The sequence below is a fragment of the Dysidea avara genome, chromosome 1 (genome assembly GCF_963678975.1).
Source record: "Dysidea avara chromosome 1, odDysAvar1.4, whole genome shotgun sequence".
Classification (NCBI taxonomy): Eukaryota; Metazoa; Porifera; class Demospongiae; order Dictyoceratida; family Dysideidae; genus Dysidea; species Dysidea avara.
The window spans coordinates 14224966-14250321 of NC_089272.1; the positions used below are offsets into that span (position 1 = coordinate 14224966).

Genomic DNA, 25356 nt, shown 5'->3' on the forward strand with positions numbered 1-25356 from the left:
TTGCACTTTATTTCTCTACCTTATGTTACAACTACTGTCACGTTATACCAGTCAACATAGTCGTGTTTGTATAGTCCATCTAGCACTGACATTATCCAATCCTGGTTTGCCTATACGCGTATTTTCTTCAATCAAACCTCTAATCCCTACAATAACTTTTAAAGACACGATGTGGACACAAACTCTAATGCCTGATAAACAAGTTGTGACAGCGTGCTGAACCGTAAGTTCCCTAGGGATGGCGTTTTAAGCAGAAATCTTTTAAATTCCATTTAGTACCACACCCCATGCGAGCGTTTATAAATTGCCAATTGTCTTATGGTTTGAAGAACAAAATCACTAGCGAAGGTGCTTTAGCATACTCTTCAATTCTCTATTTACATGTAATTTTTAATAGATTAACCACAAAGGCCGGTAAGGTGAATACAAAAGGTAACAAGCCTTTAGGGGTTACCACCTCTATGTAGTGTGTACCATGTAGCTTGTGTTGTGGCTTTCATTAAGTATTATGCACACACAAATGGTGCAACAAAATTTTGTAATGGATTGCTCGAATGTGGTTCGTGGTGTTGTGGCTCGAATGTGTTTCATGGTTTGCCAGTGACCATGTATGAGTTGGGGTTGTTCCACACAACTTACACAATATTCAAATTGCATGATGGCCATGATAATTTCTTGCCATATGGTAAACATACAACAATGTGTAATTAACATCACATCAAGACTTGACTAAAAATAGTTCCAACAATAGTGATGATTTCTTGTATGTCAGCATGATGATACTGAGACCTGTAAAAGAATAAGCAGGCACTGAAGTTAACCTTAAATTAAACACTCATGCAACTGACCTGGAACATCGGTCGCAACACCAAAAACACTTGTTTCGATATCTGATGACACAATCCAGCAGGCACTGAATTAAAAGAGAATGTACAAAAAATCAATATGCCGGGCTGTGTCAATAATAGCATGGATAATCAAAATAAACAAAAATTATATCCCAGGCTAAGTGAATGAATAACATAACAGTTGGGTAAGCATGTTAAACCTGAACATTAGGACATTAGTCAAACAAAAGTACGCTATCACAACTTGGTCATAATACAATGTTTGTACCACTGGACTTCACACTGGATGCCCAAAAATTGTGCCATTCCGGGACAACAGCATAATATTATGAAACAAATAGTTACTACAACACAGAAGGCTTACTGTTGCACTGTCTACACTGATATACCATAATTTTAAAAACATAACAAGTGGGCATTAAATACAATACACTTAACATCTGGGTACTAGGAAAAAATCACTAACATCACAACATGTAAACTGACCTGGAAATTAACACCCTTGATGCCACTACAGTCTACACTGGATACTTGTTCGAACCCATCAACACTATGCCTGATACATCTGAGTAGACTGACCTGCAAATTCACATCACTAGTATACAGTGATAATTGATAACTACAAAAACAACAATTGCAATAATACAATTCTTCTGTACGTCAACTGACCTGAAATTCATGACACTCAATACCGAGACCTGTAAAAGAATGAGCAGGCACTGAAGTCAACCTTAAATTACACATGCAAACTGACCTGGAACATCGGTCGCAACACCAAAGACATCTTCTGATGAAACAATCCAGCAGGCACTGAATTAAAAAGAGAATGTGCAAAAAATCAATATGCCAGGCTGTACCAATAAAGGATCAATAATCAATATGAACTAAAAAAAATATATCACATATGCAGGTTAAGTGAGTAACATAACTGTTGGGTAAGCAAGTAAACCAGAACATTTGGTCATTAGTCAAACAAAGTACGCTATCACAAACTGGTCACTGATAATTGATAACTACAACAAGAACAATTGCAATAATACAATTCCTCTGAACGTTAACTGACCTGAAATTCATGACACCTGGCCTGTATCTTTGTTCCTGCATGGTCTCAACTTACATACGTACCATGATCACATTCAACTGCTAGTGGATAAACCGGTATGACCAGATGGCCTGCAAAAACCAACAAGCAGGCGTTAAATACAATACACCTAAAGCCTGGAATATGAAAAATATTATATAAGCACTATTCCACACTAATATAATAATAAATTATAGGATGTTGTGGAACTTGCCTAAACATGTAAACTTGAACATGAGGACAACTGCATAATCTGGACACTTGGAATTGTCCAATACCTGATGAACCGCAAGTAGGTACTAATGACATTCACTTCAACATTTTATCCCAGCTGGGTGAATCTCTTGTAACTGAGTAAAAAGGTGTTTATTTTCCACCTGCAACCAAAGTTCTACATTTCCGTGGTTGGGTGTACATAAACGGCTGACCTGGAAAATTAGTATGCCATAGGGATATGGAAATGGTTCCTTTCCTTCTGTTGTGACATTACTTACAGCTGACTGGTAAATGATCATCGATGTCCCCATGGACCTCAACAATGAGTATACCAATAACTTCACAAGTTGGAATGAATTTCCTTTCAACATGTGGTGGAATGAATTTCCTTTCAACATCTGGTGGACAGGTCCAAAAACCCTATCGCACAAACACGGTGAATCAGTGTGTGGCGATGTGACACGTCGCACAAACTTCACTCCTCGTTTCGTTAGCATCAAGACCGGCATATGTCATAGAGTCCCTCAGTATTCTTGACTCTTACTTTTTCAAGCGTTGCTCAAGCGATGTAGTTTCTCACGAGGGGCTCGAGTTTCTCAGTAAAGTCGAGCCGATTAAAGTACGCCTCACCATCCAGTTACATTCTTAAAGCATTCAATTTAAAACCACGTATCACGAGTGTCCGCTTAAGGTAATTAGGGACTTTCCACGAGATTTCCCCTAAATAGATCACGTGTTAGTTGTCAATCTGGTGGTATACATGGTTCAACAATGCGGTAAGTGTACTTTATTATAGTATAAGCTGTCAATGAATAATCGTTTGTGCACTGCTAAACTAAGTTATTTTTGTGTGATAAGCATGCTTGAGGAAGGGTCTGGGGGACGAGACTAATGTTTTGACAGCAGTTGATGATGGCCAGGCAAAGAACTGCGAGAAGAACTACTATGATAGTATGATAGTAGGGAAAAATTCCCACCCCTATAGCTCTGCATAGGGGCATTAACTAGCATTATCTACAGTTACTGTATGTTGCTGATATGTACATTCAGGCCAAGAATAAAGGTGAAAGTGGTAGTAAGGCTCAATCCTATTATTCTGCCTAACAGGCAAGGGAGTCTGAGACTGTGGGGGCATGCTCCCTCAGGAAAGTATAAGTACTACAACTATTTTGTTTTAATTGCTTCATCAAGTATAAAAATTTCAGTCAAAAGGTGATGATTGAGCTCTGGTCTTATGCACTGGTTGGAGTGGTTGTATCGATACTGCACTGTGACATCCTTGAGGGGTTAGTGCTGGCATTGTCCATGGCAATGCTATTTCATTTCCCCAAGTCTTGATGATTGAGTCCTCCATTCCTTTCTCTGCTGCTCCAATCCTGAAGTTGTGACCATGGTGACGATCGAGGCTCTGGTCTTGCATCTATACTGTACTGCAACACCCTTGAGGGGTTAGTACCGGCATTGTCCATCGCAATACTGTTCCATCTCCCATATACAAGTCTTGATGGTTGAGTCCTCTATTCCTTTCTCTGCTGCTCTAATCCTGAAGTTGTGACCAAAATATTAAAAAATGGTTATAACATGATAAATGATTATGATGATAACAATTACAAATGTATTTATAGCTGTGTAGCAACTGTGAACTAATTAGGCACTTGCAAGTTTAATTAGGTGTCTGAAGCATTTAACATGCACAGATATGAGATATATTCATCACGTGCAGGCAGTAAAGATAAATTTACTCTAATAGAACAGTCATACTACACCGTAAATTCATACTTCCAAATTTATGGTGTTATGAAACAATCATTATTATGTATGGATTTTACTGACTCTCCAAGATAATATTCTGCATTAATGTTAATTGCTCATTTCCAAAAAAATTACCTTTCACTGACAAAAATGAGTGATATCCACCCCAAAAACACCTTCGCTGTAAAAAAGGCGCGCCCAAGAAACTACAAGTACCTGGAACCCAATGTAAAAAAGAAAAAGAAAAAACAGCTTAGCTGAAGTGAAAAGTAACTGGTAACTTAAAGAGCTGATATCTGAAGCGGCCAAGAATACAATTACTAAAGTTTAATCCATGCAAGAACACCTTGGCTATAAAACAGGTGTATACATGAAAGTAACTGGCAACTGAAATGGCTGATATCTGAAGCGGCCAAGAATGAATGGTCATATACAACTAATTCAAAAATTTAACACTGAACCTTTATAATTCAGCTGTGTTCTATATTCACTCTTGCTGCATCGTAAAGTAATTTCTTTTAACTCTAATTGGCTGGTAATTTGGCCGCCTTTTTTAATAGTCAGTATAATAGAGCAAAAAAAGGCGGCCAAATTACCAGCCAATTAGAGTTAAAAGAAATTACTTTACGATGCAGCAAGAGTGAATATAGAACACAGCTGAATTATAAAGGTTCAGTGTTAAATTTTTGAATTAGTTGTATATGACCATTCATTCTTGGCCGCTTCAGATATCAGCCATTTCAGTTGCCAGTTACTTTCATGTATACACCTGTTTTATAGCCAAGGTGTTCTTGCATGGATTAAACTTTAGTAATTGTATTCTTGGCCGCTTCAGATATCAGCTCTTTAAGTTACCAGTTACTTTTCACTTCAGCTAAGCTGTTTTTTCTTTTTGTTTTTTTACATTGGGTTCCAGGTACTTGTAGTTTCTTGGGCGCGCCTTTTTTACAGCGAAGGTGTTTTTGGGGTGGATTAACCTTTACATGGTACATTAACTAATATTTTGGCCATCTGCACCTTAGCAGGAAGTGGTAATTTTAATGCATTCAATATTTCATGCAGTCTAGACAAGTGTGTCATGCGCTATTAGGCAATACACATGTAAGATCTTCCTATAAATTTTTAAGAAATGTTAAACTTACGATATGTACTGGTACAGGGCTATACAGAAATCCCATACCTGTTTAAGTCAAAGCGTTAAGTTTGAGTATTTGATAAACATCAAAAAATGAGAGTATTTCACAACTAGAGTTTCACTTGATGAATCAGCACATGTATAATTATCATAAGGCATTGATCAATATTATAAAGTAGTTGATCAGTGGAAAGGTTTGGGAAGTTTTTCTATGCACCAATTTCACCAAATTTAGCCCTACCAAGTTTCTGCAGTTTACCATGTGACAAAAGTCTCCTCAAGCTCACATATGTACGCATATATGTACTTCTTACTATTTGCACTTGTTAGTTTTCCAGTATTATTTGCACAATATCTTTATAGTTAAAGTTATTAGTCTTTTGTATCAATTGCTGTATATGCTTGTCATCCTAGTCAAAGGTATTTAAATTCATTCCACTTGAATTGTCACACAGTTTTAGTTTTACTTCTCATGAACCTGTTGATACGTAGCTATCATGGGCGGCTCCAGAAATTTTGATGACTGGTTTCCAGATCTCTGGTTACGTGCACACTTATAGCATGTGAAGCATGCTATATCTAGTTGGTCTGGGGGCATGCCCCCTGAGGAAATTTTTGAAATTTAGGTGGTCTGAAATTGAATCTGAGAATCATTTTACATTAATTTATGAAATATATACAGCTGTAGTCTATTGTAACTTTCAGTATGTCATAAATTCATTTCAAAATGTGAACATAATCTGCCTACAAAATACATGCAATTGTAGCCATCATTCACTTGAATCAAGGATGTTTCTCAGTTTAAGTCTAGGTGCATGTTGGATTGCAATATCTTCAATCAGTTGTTCACTGTTTATTGGTATATCTTTGTGTATGTGCATTAGTGCTAAACTAGTTAATCTGTCAGCTGCCATTGTACTTCGTAGGTAGGTTTTAACTCTGCGCAGTGTTGAAAAACTACGTACTGCTTCACAGGTAGTAATTGGCAGCACTGCCAAAATGGTCAACATATTTGGATTTGTTGATGTTAGCTAGGGTAGCAGCTATAGTATTGGGAACAGCATTGATTTTTAGCTTCTTAACTTCTGTGCCAGTTAATTTGATGCAGACGCCTACTGTGCACAAATGTTGCTCTTGTATAGACTTCCAGTGAGACTCCCTCTGTTCATTCCACATTTTATTCCATAACATGAACTCAGAATCCACAGAATGATTACAGGAAGCTCATCTGAATAGAACTGCAAAAGAGGTTGTAAAATATTTTTCCAGTTAGGCTCATTAATAACATATGATGGAAGCAGCACGGTTCCTTTCATAACTATGTCTTGACCATTGCAAATTGGGTCTTGCAAACTAGTAATGATATCATCCAGAACAGGAATTATTACAGTAACTCGAAAATGGTTTTTAAATAATTCCTCTGCTGCTGTGTCACTAGCGGTTGTTAGTAAAGCATTGCTACATTGTGTTTGTTTCTTACATATCCTTGGTGATTTATCTCTACATTGATCTTCTCTGCTAATATGGCAGCTTGTTTATGGCAGCCATAATGAAAGCTTGATACATTTTTACAAATATCTTGAATAGTTCTGATTACTAGTTGAATCTGTTCGTTTACATTGACTAAATCAATTCCTCGTTTTTGTAGTGAGGTGGTAATACCTACTGTAAAAACAATCAGATTAATGATAAATTCAAAATCAATTCTTTTAAGCAATGAAAATGCTTGAATAACACTATCATGATTCCAACTTCTATCTAATTATCTAAAATATATGAAAATGTATCAACAATTGTTTTAAGAAGGTCAAGTGCTGTTTCCAGTGCATCTACGTATTCTCTCTACCCAACGTGCTCTGCACAATGGGAGCAACTTAGTTTTCAAGGTATCCGGATCTTTTGAAATGCATTCTTCAAGTGCATTCTGCCTTTTAGGAGAGAAATTGAAAAAATTGGCAAAGCATGTTATCGCATCCATCATATTCGCTACGCTAGTTATTTTGTACATATGTTGCAACACACAAATTGAGTTTATGTGATGCACAGTGAAAATACAGTGCTTTAGGAATTTTTAGTTTGATGAGCTTAGCAGCTCCACTACATTTCCCAGCCATATTCCCAGCACCACCATACCCTTGTCTTCTACATCTTGCCATGTCTAATTTCATGGCTTTATTACAGGTATGCTCAATCAATTCAACTAACTGTGCTCCACTTGTGCCAAATTCACATTCAAAAAAGCCCAAAAAATGTTCTTGAATAATATTGCATGCATCAATAAATTTAGTCACCAGTGACATCTGTTCTTTGTTAGAACAGTCCCTGAACTCATCAGCAATGACAACAAACACTTTACTTTCTGCTTTAATATCACCTAAAATATTTTTTTGTATTTGACTTCCAATCAAAGAGACTATGTCATCTTGTATCTTGTGGGAAGTATATTGAGCATTTCCAGGAGTAGTAGAAAGTGTTCTTTCAGTATTTCATCACCACTGTCTACTTGAAACTGCAACAAGGACTTAAAATTCCCTATATTGTTTGAATTTGAAAATTCCCAATGTCTTCTAAGAGAGATGTTTTGGTGACCACAAAAGTATAGTTTCAATAATAGAAGCCAACATCTTTTTGTTGTGTTCTATGTTTGTAGCAGTAATTGTGTGAATCTGTGATCTATCAAAGTTTGCTCTGCCTTCATAATTCTAATAAAATTTTCACATTTAATCATTGCAGTTTTATGTGCAGGTGATTTCAAGGCATGTTCATTTAACTTCTCACAAGCAGTTGTCCAAATATCAGTGGAGATTTCACGAAATGGTCTAGCTTTGATGAATTCTCCTTTGTTCCAAAAGGCACACATATTTTGCAGTATGCTCCATCCTCTGTAGGAGAATACACTAACCACTTATGGTTGTCTAACCAGGATGGATTAAAGGAACACTTTTTTCCATACTCCTTGTGGACAGGAAACTGATAATTTTTACATGGTTGATAGTAATCATTGAAAGCTGATAGCCGCTCAGCATCTGTTAAATGCTTGTTCACATATAAACAAAAGTCATTGGGAATGGTAGGATATTGGGGTTGGAGGGATTTTTTTCCTTACTTTGGCCCCTTTTCTGTTACACCTTATTCAGTCAGTAAGTCAAGTCATTAGGTCTAAGTCCTTGTAGGTTAGGTAATCCTAAGGCTGTAGCACATGTTGCTGTCAGACCTTCAGTGCTGGTCACTGTAAAGTGCTAATAATAAAAAATAATAAAATATTCATGGCTGCTTGTTGGTGCTGGTACAGAGTCTATGTAAATAAATTTAAGGTATTAAACCAGCTATAGGTAGTTTGCTATCATGATAAAATATAAACCTTACCTGACTTATACTTTTTCTGCAGTGGTCCACTAAATAATCTCAATTATACGCTCATCAATGTCACACGTGGTAGCACATTATATAGAACAAAGTCTGCATTATATAGAACAAAGTTTGCATCATGAGGAGCTTGGTATGCATTAAATATGGTAACTCAGGGGTGTCAGAGTAAAAGTAAAAGTGGTGAGGCTCACTCTAGGGGGGTCTGGGGGAATGCCCCCCAGGAAACTTTTGAAACTGCACACTCCATGAGATGTTCTCTGGAGGAAGTTTAGGGTTAGAATACTGTGTGAAAGGCAATAGCTAGTTAGCTAGCTGGCCTAGTCAGTGATCAAAAAGTATCTGTTTAACACTTAAATCTTACCATTTGAGTTTATCAATATAAAATGTTAAATGTAAGGAATGTTTCTAAAGTATACACAAAGCCTAATCTAAACATAATAATAATAATTATTTTAGAGGCACTTAACATGGACGAAGTCAGCATGAAGCTATTCTGAATGAAAAACAGGTTAGATAATGTATGCTAAGTATTCATGTTCACAACATTTAGTTTTAGCTTCATCAAGTTTTTAATTCAGCCAAAAAGTGGTGAGGCTCTGGCCTCACTGTTGCACCTACTCTGACACCCTTGTAACTAGTAAAATGTGTGAAGGGAGAGACTCTGCTATGAAAGTTTAGAAAGGTATAGTTGAGTAAATTAGAGATTGTTTAACTGAATAATAGCTGTATATCAAACCTTTTGTACCATCATGAACATAGTTTTATTAAATCAGTCACCTAAAAATACTTCACTAGTTTCTGGAAACCTCAGAAACCCCCCTGGAGCCATTCCTGGCTATATATGATAAATTTATTGACCATTATGAAGACTAAGGTATGACCTATGTATAGACAAATCAAATAAAAGCAAATGAGGTTTTGTAATAAATGTTCCCATAATCCACAGATTTTGAAATTTAATTCAGAATTGGGTTCCATAATACTTTTATCTAATCCAAAACAGCCAAGCTGTAAAAAAAGAGTGCAGAAAGGCTATGGTGAAAAAAGGATGTGAAATCCAAGGTGGCAGCCAAGAAATGGCTGTGAAGGTAGGTTAATGGTAAAAATTTTAATAACGATAGGCCTGAGCCTAATGTGCTCAAAATTTTACCTTTTATTCTTTCCTGAATTTCTCAAAAATTTCTCCGTTTATTCCTTTTAAATTTTGTTTCTATCCTAGTATTCCATAATGATTCTCAGTTTCTGTGGCTACTTGCTTAGTTTTTTCAAGATGCTCATAAGAAGTTTCGCCAAGAATTAATAACCATTATATGAAGTATTCAATCTTACGCACCATTTTTGTAACCATATAAGTAGTTACAGCAACATAGAAAAGCTATGTGCAGTAACAAGAGTTCATAACTGGTAGTAATAATTCAAGTGCTGTCACTTATTGGCTGCTATTGCATTTAAACTGTAGCTATAGCTACATACTAAGATAATGATATCAATCAATATACTCAAAGACTTGAAGAAGATACACTAGTATAAGATGTACAAGCTTCAGAATTGTAAATAATCATACAGATAAATCCCTGATGCTGACTGCAAACTGTTAACTTAAATTGACCTGACTGCTCTATTAGAGTGTTTGAGCGTTCTATTAGAGTATATTGATCTTTTAGAAGCTTTTCAGCCTCTTTTCAGCCAGCATTTTGCAGAACTTCTATAATAATGTCCGCTATGCATCATTCTTAGTAACTTACCTTTCCTTCTACCTACTCAAGAAGAGACACGCACCTTAATTCCACTAATTATGTCCTTGGACGTCCCATAGTTCTAAAATTATTGCTGTAACCATCCTATTAATCCGGAATTATCCTCACAAAATTGGTGACCTATTATTCTCAAAATTATTACGGCACATTAGGCGCAGGCCTAAATAACAACAATTCAGGTGAATTAGGTGCCGCTTGGTCTTGGCACAAATTCACCTGGTACGTCCAGTTGGCTGAATAGTCTGTTCCCTGTCATGGCAAAATTGACACAGCACAGATGGAACAGGTAATTTAGCCTGGTACACAGGAGTTCGTCTTGCACAACCAGGATAGGGCTTTTGGATTCACTATATATAATAAGAGAATCCCCCTGCAATGTTAACACTCTCTCAGCAAGCCCAAGTCATAAACTTGCCATGCAATTAGCTTAGCTCTCAAACAACGATTCCATCTATTCTAGACGTGTGAAGTGGAAATGGGATGGCTGGACAGTTTCATAACATGCACTTGGTAGAGATTTTCAATGTTGACAATAATAGTAGCACAAGGGTGATGAGCAGTAAAGATCTTACATAACATCATATCAACTTTAGCTATCTCAGCCTTCATCCATTGACTCCATTCTGCAATACCAAATACTTAATATGACTGCAGGGAAATACAAAATGCACATAAGTTGCCATTACCTTAACCTCCCATACAAATACTACTACTTCCTCAAACATCTTCAAGTATGGTATAATATGAGTAATATTAGTTTTAAGTATTCACAGTTGAGTAGGAATTGCTGTAGTCATCAATCATCAAAGTAAAACTTATGGCGTCAATGAATCTCATTTAAAGGCTAAGCATAGATTATATATTCCTTACCGGGATTGGAAACTGGAGATATTCCTGTATAAAGAGGGCGAGCTGTCAGCGTTGTAATAATCAACACCTTTCCTTTGATCAGGGGCCGATACGGGGGGTCAAAGGGGCTCTTGACTCCCCTTCAAAATTTTTTAGCATACCAAGATCGCGATACTCTAATAGAGCAGTCACTCTAATAAAGCAGTCACAGTATTAGAACAGTGTGTAGTGAGCTATTTAAGGATTTTTATGTACTTTATCAGCTATAAATGTGTGGTTGGACAGGTGGGCAGCTATTGTCAGCTGGCTGTGACCTTTTTTTTTCGTCTCACCTTATCAAACCAGAGACAATGTAGTGCCTCAGTTCATTTTTGACCCCCCTTTCTATAAGTTTGGATCCGCCCCTGCCTTTGATTGCTATAGTTTCGTTTACCGATGAAGAAGTTTTTTTTATCCTCCGGCCCTAATGGCACTCCCTTCCTCCCACACATCTCTATAGAATGCTAACAAAATATTTGAAAAATTAATTATAACCTACAGGAAAGAACCTACACAAAAGAACCTACCGAAAAGGCAGGGGCGGATCTACACAAAAGAACCTACAGAAAAGAACCTACCGATGAAGAAGTGGAGAGGGAAAGAAATTTGGCTTCTTGTCCCCTTCATTACAAGGATTTCCCGTCATGGTAAGTTAAATACAAATGTTTTATTGGCAAATGATCGTCGAAAACCGGGTGAAGTTACTCGCATTGTCCGTTTAATTACTGAAACGCTGTTCGTTGCACCCTTTAAGTTTGGAGGTTTTATTGCTCTATGGAAGCGTCCAAACTCTGAGAACAATTCCAAGTAACAGACAAATGATTCTTACACCGTTCTGACTTGGTTATCGCTCTCATCCAGTTGGTTTTTAAGGGAAATTGCAAAGAAAATTGCTTTCCATCGCGGTTTCAAATGTCAAAGTTAGGAGGTTATAGAGCATTTTCTGAGCAGTTATCATTAGGTTTGCTGTGTATTTCCAAGGATTCAGTCTTATAGATGTTCAGACGGTTTTTTGTGGCTACTGTCAGTAGGCATTGCTCCGAAATATTTATTTTTAAAAACCTGATGTGTTGTATGTGTATCATAATTACTTAATTTGTTTGCGTTTTTACTGCACAATAAGGCCATACCTATTTGAAAAGTTGTTGCTCGGACCCGACCGACCCTCTTTTTATAAAAGACCAAAAAAAAAGCAACTCACGTGATTGTTATGTTGGCGGACTTGTAGCCGAAATGGCGGCTAATGCGTGGTTATCTGTTATTGCGAAGAAAGGAGCTGTTGTTGTGTACCCTCGTACAATTCGTTGTCAACAATGGAATGACACGTTTGGAATGGTTTTTAAAAAATATGATGTTTTTTCCCGACCTACCGACCCTAACTTTTCCTTAAAAAATCCGAGCAACAATTTTTCAAATAGGTATGGCCCGGTATGGCCTAACAGGAGAAGAAAAGGCTCGCTAGTAGAAAGCATTTTAAGCCTAAGCCTGATGGGTATCAAACCCATTATGTGAAGTTTCAGTCCTGAAAGTATCTGCCCCTGTCGTTCAATGTCAAGCTACGTTGTCAGCATAGCTACTATGATGCACCAGTCGAAAGCTTAGAAGCACTACACAGTAGATTGAAGGAGTGTGCTGTTGTACCTACAGGTATGCATATTAATATGAAACATTTGTATTAGCTCTTCATGTGACTGCAGGCTGGATTGAATCATATCATAATGATCAAATGTGACCGGATTTGCGAAAAGGGGTCTTCCACACACATCCAATTTCTAGACTTTGACAATTCGTAACTTCAGATGGGAAACAGCTATTGACTTGCAATTTAGTCAGAAGTGAGCACCCACACAACTGAATTGACTGTGAAAATTTCAGGTTGGTATGTTACTTGATCACAAAGTTGTGGTCTCCCACGTTTACGGAATTGGATGTGTGTGGAAGACCCCTTTTCGCAAATCTGGTCACAAATTATGATTTACAAATTGGGTTCCTCTGAATATGGCTGTGTAGATTTGCTATCCTTAACTGTCAGGAAGAACTTGAGCTCCTTTACTTACTTGAGCTCCTTTCACGGTTCGAAGCTATTACCTCAATCATATAAATTATTTTGAAGAACATATAGATTACAATAATAATTGTACAATTATGTAATTGAACAATCTTGATACTTAATAAATCTACATACTGCTGTTGTATAAATCTCTACAAAGACATTTGGATTGCTGTGTACTCTTTTTGGTTTTCTGTTTGTATTATTCAAGCCATGCACTGGGGAAAGAAAAACCTTCTACACATATACAGCGGCGGAGGAAGTAGTTGATATGAGGGGGGGGGGGGGCTCCGCTCAGCTGACCCAGACTTATTTCTATAGTTTGGTAAGGTGAGACCAAAAAAAAAAAAAAAAAAGGTCACAACCAACTGACAAGAGCTTTCCACCTCACCAGCTACCATTTCTAGCTGATAAACTACATAAAAATACTTACATAGCTCGCTACTTTATTAGAGTGACTGCTCTATTAGAGTATCTCGATCTTTATCACGGTTTTCAGCCCCACTCCAAGAAAGATAATTTCGGTGTGATATCAAACTGAGGGGGGGCTTTAGCCCCCTAGCTCCCCCTTTCCGCCGCCTATGCACATATAGTTCTACTATCTTGCTTAAAGTTCTTGATGCACTTCTCTTTCATCAACTTCAAAATCAGCTGTAGCATTAAGCCAATAGAATTCAATGTCATCATTATTTGTAACCCAGTCTGAGAAAACCGGTCTTATCGTCCATGTCAGCAGATTCGATTTTTCACTAAGCACACAGCTACATGAATAAACTATTTAATTCCACATTTAAAATCAGCTAGACTTGAGTGGTCTGGTTTTGCTGGCTGCTTTTCTTAAGCCCAGTGGCGATTCGTACGTGTGGTGTGGGGCCTTAATGGAACTCTGGTCAGCCTGGGAATGATTGTATGTGGCTGTACAGCTCTGTGGTGTTGAATGAGTACCTCTGCTGTTGAATGAGTACCTCTGCTGTTGAATGAGTACCTCTGCTGTTGAATGAGTACCTCTGCTGTGAATTTCCTTTCATTTTAGCCAGTTTTGATACCTCAGTGGCTCAAAACTTGGCCTAATTCATCCCTTGGCCTTCCTTTTCAATTTTGAACACCATCTTTCTTGCCTTTCAGGGCCCCCGCCTCCCACCCAATTTGCAGCTCGCCTGATACAGTCAACCTCGGTTTAAAAACTATCTAAAATGGCGGGAAACTTAGTTGTTGGCTACTTGCACAGTGGATGCTCTGGAGGGTAAGGAATTGGTATGAAACGTGTGAAAAGTTGGTACAGATAGCTTCAACCATTGGCGAGCTACAACACACTAAATACTTAAAACCAGCTTACTCTTGGATTTTCCACAGTACATTTGTGATGTGCTTTTAAATTATCACATTCTCTTTGAAAGCTCCTATTGCACACATAGCATACTACATTCTTTGCTGGCTGACTGGGAATCTCCACACTTTGGTTTCAAACAGATCTCTACTTTTCCTATCCTGAGTTTGACAGGCATTACTCATCCCCACATACTTCTGATCACCTTCTCTCCTTCGTATTCTGAGTCCACAAAAAGGATAGGAATGATACAAACAGTCAAAGAAACAATTTTGAGGGAAGTGATAATTAGGCATCCTAGACAATTGCCCAAGCCACTTAAGGTGATGAGGTGTCAGGTTAGTCTCAATGGTTTCCTTATCACCTCACTGCTCTTTCAGCACTACTGATTTCTGCCATTGCTGCACTTTAGTAATACCCAATACAATACTAAGACACCTGTGATGAAAGCAATTTAGTTTATTTAGACGTTTCTTAAGGAGCACCCAGCACTTGCTACCAATAAGCAGTATAGACAGCACAACCTCCATACACATGTCTCTTCATGGAAATGGATGGATGGAAATCAGCCAAAACAACAATCAAAAGTTCCAAATACCTTTGAAGAACTTGCAATTCTCTTCTCAACCTCAAAATCCAACCTTCCATTGTCAGCAATCAATAAGCCAAGATATTGGATTTTACTAACACTTTTAATGTTGTTGTTGTCCATCACAAGTGGTATCCTGTCTTCTTCAGTCACATCATACCCAGCCACGTTTTATTGAAACTCACCGTCAGCCCAAAAAAGCTATGAAGCAATCTCAATGTAGGCTAGGGTACCAGTAGTTGTACCTTGCTGTGAGCATGCCAAAAGTGCTACATCATCATCCACTATATAATTGTTCTTCCTGAGCATTCCTTGTGACTCTACAAAATAACAGCTGGTCAAACTTAGAAATCGTATGCCCACACATCCCATTACTTTTAGCTTTTCAGCCATCTCTCTGCAACAATGCTGGCATAAAAATTAAACAGGGTTGGAACCATTGTACAACCATGCTGGAGACAATTAGAACATTGAAATCTTTCAAACAGCATTCCATCCACTCTAATTCTGGCCTACATATCATTATGGAAGGATCACACACACACACACACACACACACACACACACACACACACACACACACACACACACACACACACACACACACACACACACACACACACACACACACACACACACACACACACACACACACACACACACACACACACACACACACACACACACACACACACACACACACACACAGACACACACACACACACACACACACACACACACACACACACACACACACACACACACACACACACACACACACACACACACACACACACACACACACACACACTTTCTATTACTTGACAACTACCAATATTGATTATCAACGACACCACTTCAAGTTCTAGCTCTGCTAGTCAGTTTCAGTACGACTATGTACAGTATGTTGCAAAATTCAACAGCCAACTTCAGTGCTCCATGCTTACCACAGTACAACATACAGTATCTCAGAGGTATCCATGTATGAAAATTGTTTATATTCTGTAAAGTACAAACAACTAATTTTATGATTGCTTTGTATACTTGATACTGATAACATTGCATGCTAAGAAAACTATACTAATATGATTATATGCACAATATTGCATCAACATCATTATGCTGTGTGATTAATGTATAGTTCTGTTCTATAGGAAGCAAATGATAACTGCATAGTTCATTAATCATGAGTGAATTCATTAACTGTTCCTAAGAGATCAATTAGTGAACAGAAATATTTAAGTTAGCTATGAGAATGAATATTCTTTAACATGTGTTGAGAGACTGAGACAATTTATTCAAAGTCAGGCAGCAAACAATGACTTTGCACAGAGAGAGTGTGAAATAATAACAGGACTATCTTAATAGGTATTAGCTAAAATACTTCAATTACATTACATGTAATAGGTATGCCAAGGGCATGAGTGCTTTGCCTGATATATATGCACCTGCCTGAGGGCCACAGACCTGAAGGGCAAATGCGTATATACAGGCAAAGCACAAGTGCCTGTGGTGTAACTAATATGTTCTACTATAGCATGCAGACTTACCTAATTGGCAAAATCTTTAGTTGTCCTGCTCTTTTCTTGTATAGAGAACCAAGTAAGCTGTGATTTTGGAATTGAATTTTGCCCAATAAACGATGATTGTGGGATTCAATTTTAATGCATCAAATAGTAGTTTTATTTTACTTTTGCTAAAATAGTAAGTTTAAGGGGCTAGTGTTTATTATGTTACTTTAATTACTACATTTACAAAAGTAAAAAAGCAAACTATTGTAGATGTATTAAAATTGAATCCCACAATTGCAAGATTTTGGCAATATTCAAACCCCCAATTACAGCTTGCTTGATTCCCTATAAAAGAGAAGAGGATAACAGAATAACATCAAGGAAATCTGATGATTTCTGGATATAATGTGCACTCCTATTAGGTGTGCAATGTCTCGAGTTAACGAGATATATGCACTGGTGGCAGTGCATATATCTCGTTAAGGCAGTGTGCAAGTAATAGTTATACCAATGCTGCGAGGGATTTTGCTGATATATACACCCAAAGCACGAGGGCCGCAGGCCCGAGGGCTGCAGGTGTATATGTCAGCAAAATCCCAAGCAGCCATGGTACAAGTGATATATATCACTTGGGGCGTACTCACCTAATAGGTGAAAGAGCTAATGAGAACTCATCCCATTTGTTTTATACAGTAGCATCTGAAGATCGATTGTGGTTTTAATAGCGTGGGCTAATAGCCATCAAAACGTTGTCCATAAGTTAAAACGTCATTAATACGTTACTATGCTTCAACACGCAATGTTAGAAAACTTGCGATTGTGGGATGGAGTTTATATTGTTATCATTTTTGTACTAAGTTAAGCCAACTAACTTTGCTATTGGGACAGTAAGTAAGTTATTATATTAAGTTAAGTACTTAGAACTGTAAGTTACTAACCTATTTCAACGTAGCAGTAGTAGCTTTGCTGTTCCATGGTCTGTTCAAAGGCTGATACGCGGTGGGTAGAAATACGCATCTACAATCACCCAAACAATTATTTTGTGCCTTCTTTATCCTTCAGTAACAACCAACTACTCTATCTTAGCCTATGTACTAAGCTTAGCAACCTCTACAAAACCGAGTCCCACAATACAAAGTTCTATGTCGCTCAATATAACGAGTCAAAGCGCATCGATTCTTTGAACTGGCTGGGTATCAAAGTCATTGGCAAACCGCTTTCCCATGATATTGCCCGGGCAATATCTTGATATTGCCCAGGCAATATGCGAGTTAAACACCGAGCGGCGCCTTTGAACACCCACGCTAAAGTGGTATATTGAAATATATACACTGCCTTAACAAGATATACGCACCGGTAGCAGTGTGTATATCTCATTAACATTCTTGAGTCAGTGCAATAAGTGATATATGTGCGCTGGCTTTTCTATGATCTGAGGTGTGAAAGTAGTAAGTTTATGTATATGATCTTTTCAAACCTTACAACATAGATTTTACATTTTTACCTTTAATTAATCTCATACTTTTGCTAGACACATAGTTTACTTGTCACTATTCTGCATGACTTATTCATACATCTTTCTAACATAAATTTATATCACCAAAAGATTTTAAAGTCACTTCAAGTTTAATTTCTCCTTAATGTGGATATTAAATAATTTTGTACTTCATATTTTTTTGTATTAAATTTTTGCAATGTTTTCGTGACCATGTGCTCTGTTGTTAAAAGACTATAGATGGCAAATGTCTCTTAAAGGAAACTGCTCTGAAGATTGCATTTCATAATAAACCATTTTTTTATGGTGAAAGTACACAGCACATGCACAATGCGATCTGATGGTCATTCTTGTATGGATAATTTGAAATCAATTAAAGAGATGAATTTATAAAATATGCCTACATTCATTTGTTGTTACCATTTTTTGTAGCTAAAACTTCCAACAGAGAGCTATATAGTGACTGTTTCAATGTGAAAAGTAAATGGCTCATCTTTTACTGCAATACTCGTTACTAGAGTTTGTTGCATATTGAAGTAGTTTTAGAATCCAAAATTATACAAAATAATGATGTAAATATGCATAACTAGCTAAAGAGAATCTACTGTAGGCACTTTATAGATACTGAATGAATAATACACATGTGTACTGATGCTCAATATTTACATCCTTCTTATGCTTTCACAGTTCAGTAGAACAAATAAACTCTTAGTAAATGAAATCAAACATGCATTGTATCCTATTCACCAATTAATAATGATTAAATGTATTTGTTTGTAGGTAAAATTTTAAGTGCATGACAATTTCATGAAATTGTGATATACTATTTGTCTTTCTTTCCTCCTACAATATAAATAGCTGATGTACATCAGTTTATAATAACTACATTAATTAATATGCTATGTAAATTTCTCCTTTAAAAAGTATTAGATTTCATAAAGGGAGCACTAGTACTATTACAGTAAACACTAGTACAACAAGAGGATTACGACATTATATAAATGTGACTGAATTTTGGAAAATCACCCATATGGGTGCACGTGAAATAATTAGAATTTTCATTTTTAGTGGGTTGCTATTAAGAGCAGGACACAGTTTAAAAGTATTTCAATAATTTTCTTGTAATAATTTTAAGGTATTGAAAATGGCTTACAACCATTAACAAGTAGATTTGCACTATAAAGTTTGTAATTTGATCATTAAATATTTTAGGTGTCAAATGCACCCATATGGGAGATTTTCCAAAATTCGGTCACAAATATGGACAGTATTAATTTTACCCAATGAATGTAGCAGGATGCCTAAATTCACTTGTAAATAATAGCACTCACACTACAGTGATATTTCCATAATTATTTCTGAGACTTTTAATATAAATATAATTATACATAAACTAATTAACTTCATAACCCAACAGTCTGCTTTACAGTGCATACATAAGACCAAGTTTTTTTAACATTTGCTTTCCAGGTTTAAAAATTAAAATAACATAAGATATGACAAAGTGTGGAGTTTTTGACAAGTATCTCAGATAATTTACAGTATATGTTCTGCTAAAATTACTTCATCAGACAATTGAATGTGTGTGGTAGCCATATTTTGTCAAATTCAGCCACATTTGGTGATACACAATTACACAGCCACTTGCAAAATTGTAACTTCATCTCACAATTCTATACGTAGACTACCCACACAATCTTTTAGTTTTATAAAAATTACAGATAAGACTCTCAAGTTAATAGCATACAGTATATGTTCCTATGTACATTGAGTTTATGGTGCTTCAATTTCATAACTGTTATACTATGTTATAAAGTCTCTTTCAGTCACAAATACTTTGTAATGGACAAAGCAATTTAACATACATTCATGAAAGATATGTACAGTTGTGAGTATATACTGGAAAGTGAACAGGAAAAACTATCTTTGATGTTGTAACATAGCAGTTTTTGTAACAGGTGTATTAACCATGCTGTACTAATATTAGAGAATTTCACTACAATGTGGCTGTTCTATTAGGGATTATCAATCTAAGAAGTTATGTAGAATGCATTTGAGTACTCTATCGTAGAGTGCAGTTTCCACAGACCACTCTATTAGGGAGTACCAATCTATTTTAATGGAATTGAGCTCCATAGTCACCTAATATGCTAGCATTATGCTGGCATATTAAACTTAACGCAGGTCTATATTAAATAGGGGAAAGTAGTTCTTAGATTAACTTCATTATAAATTAACAGTTCCAATTTAAAATGCTTGTATTATAAGCTTTAATCCACTGAAGTTGCTGCTAGTTAAGTTTGTGCATGCATGACTAAATAATGTCACCAAACATGAGAAGCAAAAGCAAAAATATTTTAGACTATCTATAGATGCAAAATGTAGTTGTAAAGATTGTAGGTGTTGCACATAACATAAAATTTGTTCCAGGTTACACACTACATTTATAATGTAGATACATAATATTTGATGTTACATGGAGTGAGAGAGTTAGCTCGTTAAAGGTGATTTTAGTATCATGATGATTTTTAAACTCGGAATTTTATTGTGGTGTCTGTTACTTTAAAAGAGAACACTATTAAACAATACTGCCATACTGTCAAATAAGGCACCTCGAGTTATGACTATTATCACATCCTACATAATAACCCATGATGGGCAGTATACTGTAGTTTAGGCCTCGGTCATGTGTAGCCACAATCAGATTCAATTAAGGAGCTTTGTTTGGGCATGGCTTGATCAAAAATGTTGTACAAAATACATCATAACAACATAGAAAAACTAGTTTTGCTGCAGTGTTCACTAACTGTACTGTATTTTTCACATATGAACTACATTGTAAAGACCCTGATCCTACAGATGTATAAGTCAATAAGTAAAAGTTCTTGATTTTGTTGAATGCAGCTATGTCGATAGCTTCCCAGCACACTAATTTCAACTGTTTCATAATAGCTAGTTTTGGCAATTGTAAAATCTATGTACCAACAGCTTAAGTATTACTTTGTTCTTATTTGGCCTTCCAGATCATAAAGAATGACCAAAAACATGACTGTCAGTTCAAGTAAAGCCAAGGAAGATGCTTCACAAGTTGTTTTTCTAGTTGTATGCGCAAATTCACTGATCAACTATTATTCTAAAGAATGTGGATGTGATTAAGTAGATCATGCTACATGTATAATCATATATCTTAATGCCATCAATACAGGATATACATCTGCAGTTAGTGTAACCTTTAGTGCATAGACAATATAAGTGATCTTAAAAAATTAATTTAATTGCTAACTTAATAATTGTGACCCTGTCTGCGAAAAGGGGTCTTATACCTTTCTAAATTGTCAAGTTTGACTAATCATAACTTCATGTTTTCAATCTATCACTTTCATATTACACCAAGCCATAGTGCTACATTAGGGGTATAAGGAGACCAAATTTCAGGGTAATACCACATTCATAAGTCATTGACAAGTTACAGGTTGCTAAGTATATGCAATTTAAAAGGTTATAAGACCCCTTTCCGCAGACTGGGTCACAAGTATGTTCTTTGTTTACTAAATTAAACCAGTCACTTAGGCTAAAAGAAACAGATTAACTTTTGGATAATATTTATTTTGTATTTCATATTTCATAAGAATGTATTAAATTTTATAAATACAGTACAAAAATCATTGCTTCTCATTAATTGACATTACACTGCATAATACACTTAATTGCAATGTAAGGTACATGTGTCCATATAAGCACTGCATTCACATTTATCTGGAGATTTGAAGCTTGTATCTTTACCTAAATTTTCTACATCATATATCCAGTTTCTTATGATTTTATTCTCATCAGTGATATTTCTTGAACTCCTCCACATCAATTCAACACTAAGATTGTACTGTTTGCTGTCAGATGGAAGACAATCTGTGTCCTGTTGAACACAACATAACAATTAATATAGCAAAACTTAAACTTCTATATATATTCTTACTTGAATTCCCTGTTGGAATCTAGCAATATTTGCGAATTGGATGGCATGGATTTTAATGAGATCAAATCTAGTACTGTTATTAAATAAATACTTTAGTAGTTGTAGCTTGAATGACATTGCAGCTGTAATGAGTGAATTGTTACAATTGATATTGTCTTCTATGCTGTCATTCTTCTTCAGTATTACGGAAACATTTTCTTCCTAATATGTATTTGTTAGAAATATAATCATGCAGACTGTGCTTATGCATATTGACATTATACTGTAAGTACATTTTGCAACTGAGAATGCACAGTTTTTATTTTAATAAGCTCATGTAATCTACGTATAGTATAGCCACAACATGCAGTATAAGTCTTGTTTCTTACCTCAACTAATTTTTGAATGCTAACTTTGATACAGTCAGCTGCACAATAAAGGCATGTCAGTCTTTTATTCTGTTCCATTGTATCTTGCTGATTACATTCTCTTTTCACAGGAGCACTTTGGATTGCAAATATTGAAGACATTATAAGTGCCAACAGCAATGATGTACACATTTTGCTTTATTACAGTTATATATAAATCTTTCTATTCTTCAAACTCAAATGAATCAGATGATACTTTCACAAATCCTGGTGCTATTTTATAGTTTTGGTAAGGTATAGTTTACATAGACACATGTCAATATATATTCTGCATGACTTACTCATACATCCTTTAACATAATCCCCAAAATATGTTTTGGTCAATCCAAGTTTGATTTCTCTTTGTTATAAAAATTATGATTTAACTGAATTGCATTTTATGTATTTTTGCACTTAATATTAGTCATGACTATTATGTTCTATTTTATACAGGCCTATACATAACAGGTGTCTTGTAAAGGATAGTAATTGATAACTGCAGATTCGCTGAAGGAATTGTGTTTTACATAATAAATACATTTTTAATGGTGAAAGCAGCTGCAAAGAGTATACAAGCTGGTATGATGTATGAATAATTTGAAGTCAATTATAATAATTGAAGAGATTAAGTTATAAAATATGTCTCCATTACTTGTTGTGTTCCCATATTTGCTTGTAGCTACAACTACATGAACCAGCAGTGAGCATGATTGTTCTAGCTTGTTTATTACTCAGTTGTGAAAAGTAAGCTACATAAGTCTTGCTCATCACTGGATTTGTATTTTTAAGAATTCAAAATTATTGACATAAACAGGTTGAATCCATAGTAAGTACTTTTGAGTTAGTGAATCAATATACTTGCGACACACATGTTTACTATTTACATTCTTCTTATATATGACTTCACAGTTCAGTAAACTCTTAGTAACTAAAATCAAACATGAATTGTATCCTATTCACCAACTGAATAATGTATTTGCAATTGTTTACAGGTAAAATTATAAGTCTATGGCAATTTCATGAAACCGAGAAAAATCCCATACCAGTGATGACTTGATCCTCTAGTAACATGCGGTTCTATAGTTATCAGCCAAAGGAGCTTGCCACATTATCTGGGATATAGAATTTCCTTTTCAACTTGAACACATTGACTTGTCACTAGCAAAAGGTTTTATTGGAATGGCAGACAGTGTAGAGTGCAGGCACACACTTTACAATATACTTCCCACCAGCAATATACTGTATTAGTTGATGTAAATCAGCTTATAACAACTACATTATTTATCCTACTGAATTTGTCTTACAAAAGTGATTACAGGGTATATTATTTAATTAATTGGGTGAAATGGCTCTAAGATTTACAGTTTTAATTAAAAATACTAATGCTTTGATCTGCTGAATTTATATATTGCTATCTAATTATAAGCTGGTGTATAGAGTAATAGTATCAGAAATCTAACAAAAATACATTACATTGAATGTAAAATGTAATTTTGAGGATTGAAACGATGTTATTGTATTAATGTTTCTATTTTCAGGTTCAATATGGAGTCTATAGAAGTAATGAATCATTCATGCACTAACTATTAATAGTAACTACTAATGGCCCGAGGATCATAGACTCAAAATTGAGCTCATACTTGTACCTTTTATATTGTAGACTGTGCTTTATACTGCACACAGTATCACCTAAATAGAGTCTAGGTGATATTTCTTCACCTGAACAGATTCAGACAACCAGGGGGAGAAGGACAAATTCATGACATTCATCTCTGTCAAACAGTCACCAACAGTTATCTTCACCTCCTTTGATTTTCTGCATAGTGCTGTACACAATTGCTGCTCACAGTGCTGTACAAAAGCTACAGTAGCAGCTATAAGGTTGTGCCTACTCTACAAGTTAGTAGGTTGCTGACCTATTGGTAAATTGGCTGTTGATCAGTGTATAGCCTGTTGATGATATAATAAAATTTCACAATGCTTTCCTGTAACAATAAAAATTCTCTAATCCTAAACAGCCTAGCTGTATAAAAGGTCATGGCCCCAAAAAGGCAATGATGAAAAAAAGATGTGAAATCCAAGGCGGTGGCCAAGAAATGGCTGAGATGGTAGGTTAATGACAAAAATCTCAATAACAACAATTCAGATGCATTTGGTGAAAAGACCAAGTGGCACCAAATTCACCTGCATTGTTGTCATTGAAATTTTAACCATTAACCTACCATCACAGCCATTTCTTGGCTGCCACCTTGGATTTCACATCTTTTATCACTATTGCCTTTTTGGGGGCCGCACACGTTTTTACAACTTGACTCTTTTGGATTAGGTATCACTTCCACTACCAGAGAAGTATGCCATGAAAGGTCAATGGTTTTCTCATGAAATATTAAATCACCCCTATGAAATGTACCATGAAAGTCAATTCATGGCATGCCATGGGTTGTTTCATAGGCCATGAAATGCATCTCCAGATCAGATTATCATGGTAATTTCAGAAATTTCATGTGTGCAGTACCCATGAAACATTCATGGAATAAACCATAGATATTTTCATGGGTATTTCATGGTTGTTTTCATGGCAATTTCATGCACTGTATCTGGTAGTGAATTCTTTTGCATTTGTATACCCTAAAGTGGGGGCCTTTTTTTAAACCTGTCTTTCATTCTTTACCATGTACAGAGAGAAGAAAAGAGTAAAAGCAGAGTCTTTAATACTTTAACTATTTTTGTAATTATATATAAATTTATTTATTACATGCAAATTCTTCTCAGTCTTAGTGTTGGAATGATAAAGAGTAATGGTAGTGTTGAAATGGTGAGGAAGAGGTTAAGGAATATCATAGAAGAGATTATTGCAAACTGGATGTTTTATGCACAAGAGTTGATTCAGAACAAGAATTTCACCACTCCAGAAAACTGCACTGCTCATATGAATCCTTGTACCTTACAGTACATGTAGTTGTATGTCAATTAATTAAA

At 35.9% G+C, this 25356-nt stretch overlaps 1 protein-coding gene across 12 annotated transcripts in view; it reads right to left on the reverse strand.

Annotated features, from left to right (window-relative positions):
• Positions 1-645: 645 nt before the first annotated feature.
• LOC136257330 (uncharacterized) overlaps positions 646-25356 on the reverse strand; it is a 118127-nt gene continuing 93416 nt past the window's right edge. For 6 of the 12 annotated variants that reach the window (XM_066050500.1, XM_066050495.1, XM_066050485.1 and 3 more), the window contains 3 exons: positions 1335-1427; positions 849-913; positions 646-789 (listed from right to left, as the gene is read on the reverse strand). In XM_066050500.1, coding sequence (XP_065906572.1) covers positions 714-789; positions 849-913; positions 1335-1427 — 234 coding nt within the window. In that variant the 3' untranslated portion in view covers positions 646-713. The other 6 variants (XM_066050555.1, XM_066050525.1, XM_066050532.1 and 3 more) reach the window with 6 other exon arrangements.